At 52.9% G+C, this 3,107-nt stretch overlaps 2 protein-coding genes across 2 annotated transcripts; both read right to left on the bottom strand.

Annotated features, from left to right (window-relative positions):
* Positions 1-1,049: 1,049 nt before the first annotated feature.
* On the bottom strand, positions 1,050-2,049 carry GLOTRDRAFT_134270 (uncharacterized protein; the record flags this gene model as incomplete). The annotated part of the gene is made up of 6 exons (XM_007873269.1): positions 1,050-1,249; positions 1,321-1,431; positions 1,494-1,580; positions 1,643-1,757; positions 1,806-1,889; positions 1,936-2,049. The coding sequence occupies 6 exons, from the start codon at positions 2,047-2,049 to the stop codon at positions 1,050-1,052; spliced, it is 711 nt and encodes a 236-aa protein (XP_007871460.1).
* A 635-nt stretch (positions 2,050-2,684) lies between these two features.
* On the bottom strand, positions 2,685-3,091 carry GLOTRDRAFT_134269 (uncharacterized protein; the record flags this gene model as incomplete). The annotated part of the gene is made up of 2 exons (XM_007873268.1): positions 2,685-2,956; positions 3,034-3,091. Coding segments are annotated over 2 exons (330 nt in total), but the record flags the coding sequence as incomplete, so codon positions are not given.
* Positions 3,092-3,107: the final 16 nt, after the last annotated feature.

Here is a 3,107-nt window from a genome sequence, read left to right as displayed (position 1 = left end):
TGACCCCATCTTCCAAAGTACACCAAAATGGAAGATCAAGTTAGATGACGTCTACGCCCTGATAGCACGAACTAGGGCCGAGGAAGATGACCTCCTCATACGGTTTATCACTGGACAATTGGACACTGGCAAGAAGGTTAACCCTGCAATGCGGATGGCTCAGGAAGCTGAGAAGGAAGCCAAAAGCAAAGCGGAATTACCTGAACGGTACAAGGAATTCGCGGACGTCTTTGACAAGAAAAGTTCAGAACGATTCCCTGAACGACGACCTTATGATCATGCAATAGATCTCAAGGAAGGATTCGTTCCAAAGAATCAGAAGCTTTATCCCATGTCACCATTAGAGCAGCAGAAACTGGACGAATTCTTAAAGGAAAACTTGTCGAAAGGCTACATCCGACCGTCTAAATCCCCTATGGCATCACCGTTCTTCTTCGTAGGCAAGAAGGATGGAGATGTACGGCCTTGCCAAGACTACCGGTATCTCAATGAATGGACAGTCAAGAATGCCTATCCGATTCCCCTGATCAGCGAAATCTTGGACAAGCTACAAGGGGCAAAGGTTTTCACCAAATTGGATGTCCGCAAAGGCTACAATAATGTCCGTATCAAGGAAGGTGACGAATACATAGAGGTCTAATTCTAATAGGTTAGGCTTAGCATAGGCTTAGTACTGGGTATTTTGTAGTGTGTGACTAGTAAATGGGTTGTAGTGAGAGACTACAAAGGACGTTAGGGTAAGAATTACGTAATCAAAACGGACATGAACATGCAAAGTGAGAGCGAAAAGCAGGGGTGGACCGTCCCGAGACGGTTGGGTAGGCGAAGTGGGCAGAGTGAGGCTGGCAAACGTCCCGGGACGATCGAGTCTGGTACATGTAAGAAAGAGCATACGAATCGTCCGGGGACGATTCAGAGTGTCCGTGGCTATATAATTTCACGCGAGGAAGGCCACAAGTCAAGAGACAGAGTTAAACTCATGTATTTATTTACAAAGTACATAAAAACATATAGCAAACAGGCAGAGAAGTAGAGTAATAGTACCGCGCTCAGTCATTGACCTCCTCGATTGGCCTGCGTCCCAGCATCTCGGAGACGGACTCCTCGTCGCTCTCGCTATCGGGGACCTCCCAGGACGGGAGGTGGCTGTCGACGGAGGTGAGACGGAGAGCGTCTTGGCGAAGACGGAGACGGTCGGGGCCGAGCTCGTGGGCGCTGACGAGATTGAACTCGAAGATGAATGGGAGATCTGTTGGAGGGGAAAGGGAGGAGATGTTAGTGCATGGAGAAGAGGAAAGGAATGTCAAGAAAAGAACATACCGGGCCTGCGGATGAGAGCGTCTTGGTGAGGGAAGCGGGGGGTGTAGGCATCGACGGGGCCGAGGGGTGTGATGTCTGCACGGGGCGGGTTATGGATGCGGTCGAGGAGTGCTGTAAGTGAGGATGTAAGTAAGAGCGACGAAGGACGAAAGATAGAAGAGGAAGGCACGTACGCCAGACGGAGGGGTGAAAGTCGCTGATGAGCTGCATGACGGCGGGGTCGTTGGCCCTGTCGATGTCCGCAGCCAAGTGGGAGAGAGCTACGGAGAAGAGATGCAAGTAAGTGAGGCGGAGGGTACGAGATACGAACGGAAGGACGTACAGACGGACTCGAAAGGGAGATCGAGCTCGCGTATGCGGATGTGCTGCAGTCCACGTGGCGAGAGGACGGTGGCCCAAAGCTGGCAGTACATTACGCCAGGAGGGATGACGGTACCCTGTAGGGAGCGTAAGTGAGAGACGAATGAGGGGGAAGCGATACGCACCGGGATGAGATGGACGCAGACGCAATACCATGACCTGCCCGGAATTGGGCAGATGATGCGATCGCTGGCGCGCTGTCGGGAGGACTGGATGTGAAGGAAAGTGAGAGGCTCAGAGACGAACGGGACGAACCTGGGCGACGCCGACGGTGACCATGACGATATCCCCGATGAACATACGAATGTTCTCCGCGTTGAGGTACCCGGCGACGGCGGGGATGTGCGGGTAAGGCTCGGGCTGAGGCATGGAGACAGTAGATGTGAGGGAGCGAGAGGAAAACAGAGGGGAGAGAAGGAAACAGAGGGGAGAGAGGGAAACGGGGGAGGATGCGATGTATATAAGAACAATGGATGGGAACCTGCGGTGGCAGAAGAGAGAAGAAGAGAAGAAGAGAAGAATATATATATTTGACAAGACAGATCCGAAGGACTGGTGTGCGAAGTATGAGAAGTCAACAAGCGTGGCCCGACCGTCCCGGGACGATAAGGCTGGTGTGTGAGTGCAACCGTCTCGAGACCGTTGAGTGTGAGATACGTCAGATGAGCGGGTGCAACCGTCCCTGGACGGTTGCCCGTGCGAATGGCGTCGAGCTAATGTGTATGCGGTAAATGAACTAGACAGATGAAACAAGAGCGAAACGCGAAGGTGAATCGTCCCGGGACGATCCAGGCTGACACGAGTAGGGAAGTGCATACGACACGTACGTCGATAATTCAGAGTGTCTGCGGCAGTATGGTCTCACGCAAGCAGGGGCAGAAGTTACGGGAGACAATGCAATGTATATCAATATGTATATTTAACAACTACAGATATCGAAGCACAGACGAGCAAAGCAGCCAGCTACAGACAATAATACACAATATGCGAATGCGACACCGCCCTCACCAGTCCTCCCTGTCATCGGATGGGAACTCGGGGATGTCGACGTCGGAGTCGTCACCCGAGTCGTCACCTGACTCCACGCGTGACTCCAGGCCCTGGTGCGCGCGTGAGTGGTCGCCAGAGTTGTCGTTGCTGTGGCCGGGCTCGTCGTCCCAGATAGGGAGGTTACTGCCTATGGTGAGGTGGAAGAGTGCAAGGCGACGAAGCTGGAGGCGATCAGAGGCGAGGGGGTCGACGGGGGAGAAGACGAAGCGGTAGATGAACGGGAGATCTGGAATGAGAGAGGAAGAGAGAGAGAGAGATGTGAATGAAGAATGAGAGGGAAGGAAAGGAAGGAAGAGGACTTACAGGGAATCTCCAAGTCGCTATCGTCAAATGGGTCGTGAGGCTCGTACGTTGTGTCGGGCTGGAAGGGTTCGAGA

Source organism: Gloeophyllum trabeum, assembly GCF_000344685.1.
Source record: "Gloeophyllum trabeum ATCC 11539 unplaced genomic scaffold GLOTRscaffold_00072, whole genome shotgun sequence".
NCBI classification, from domain to species: Eukaryota; Fungi; Basidiomycota; class Agaricomycetes; order Gloeophyllales; family Gloeophyllaceae; genus Gloeophyllum; species Gloeophyllum trabeum.
This window is presented reverse-complemented; position numbering and strand designations above follow the sequence as displayed.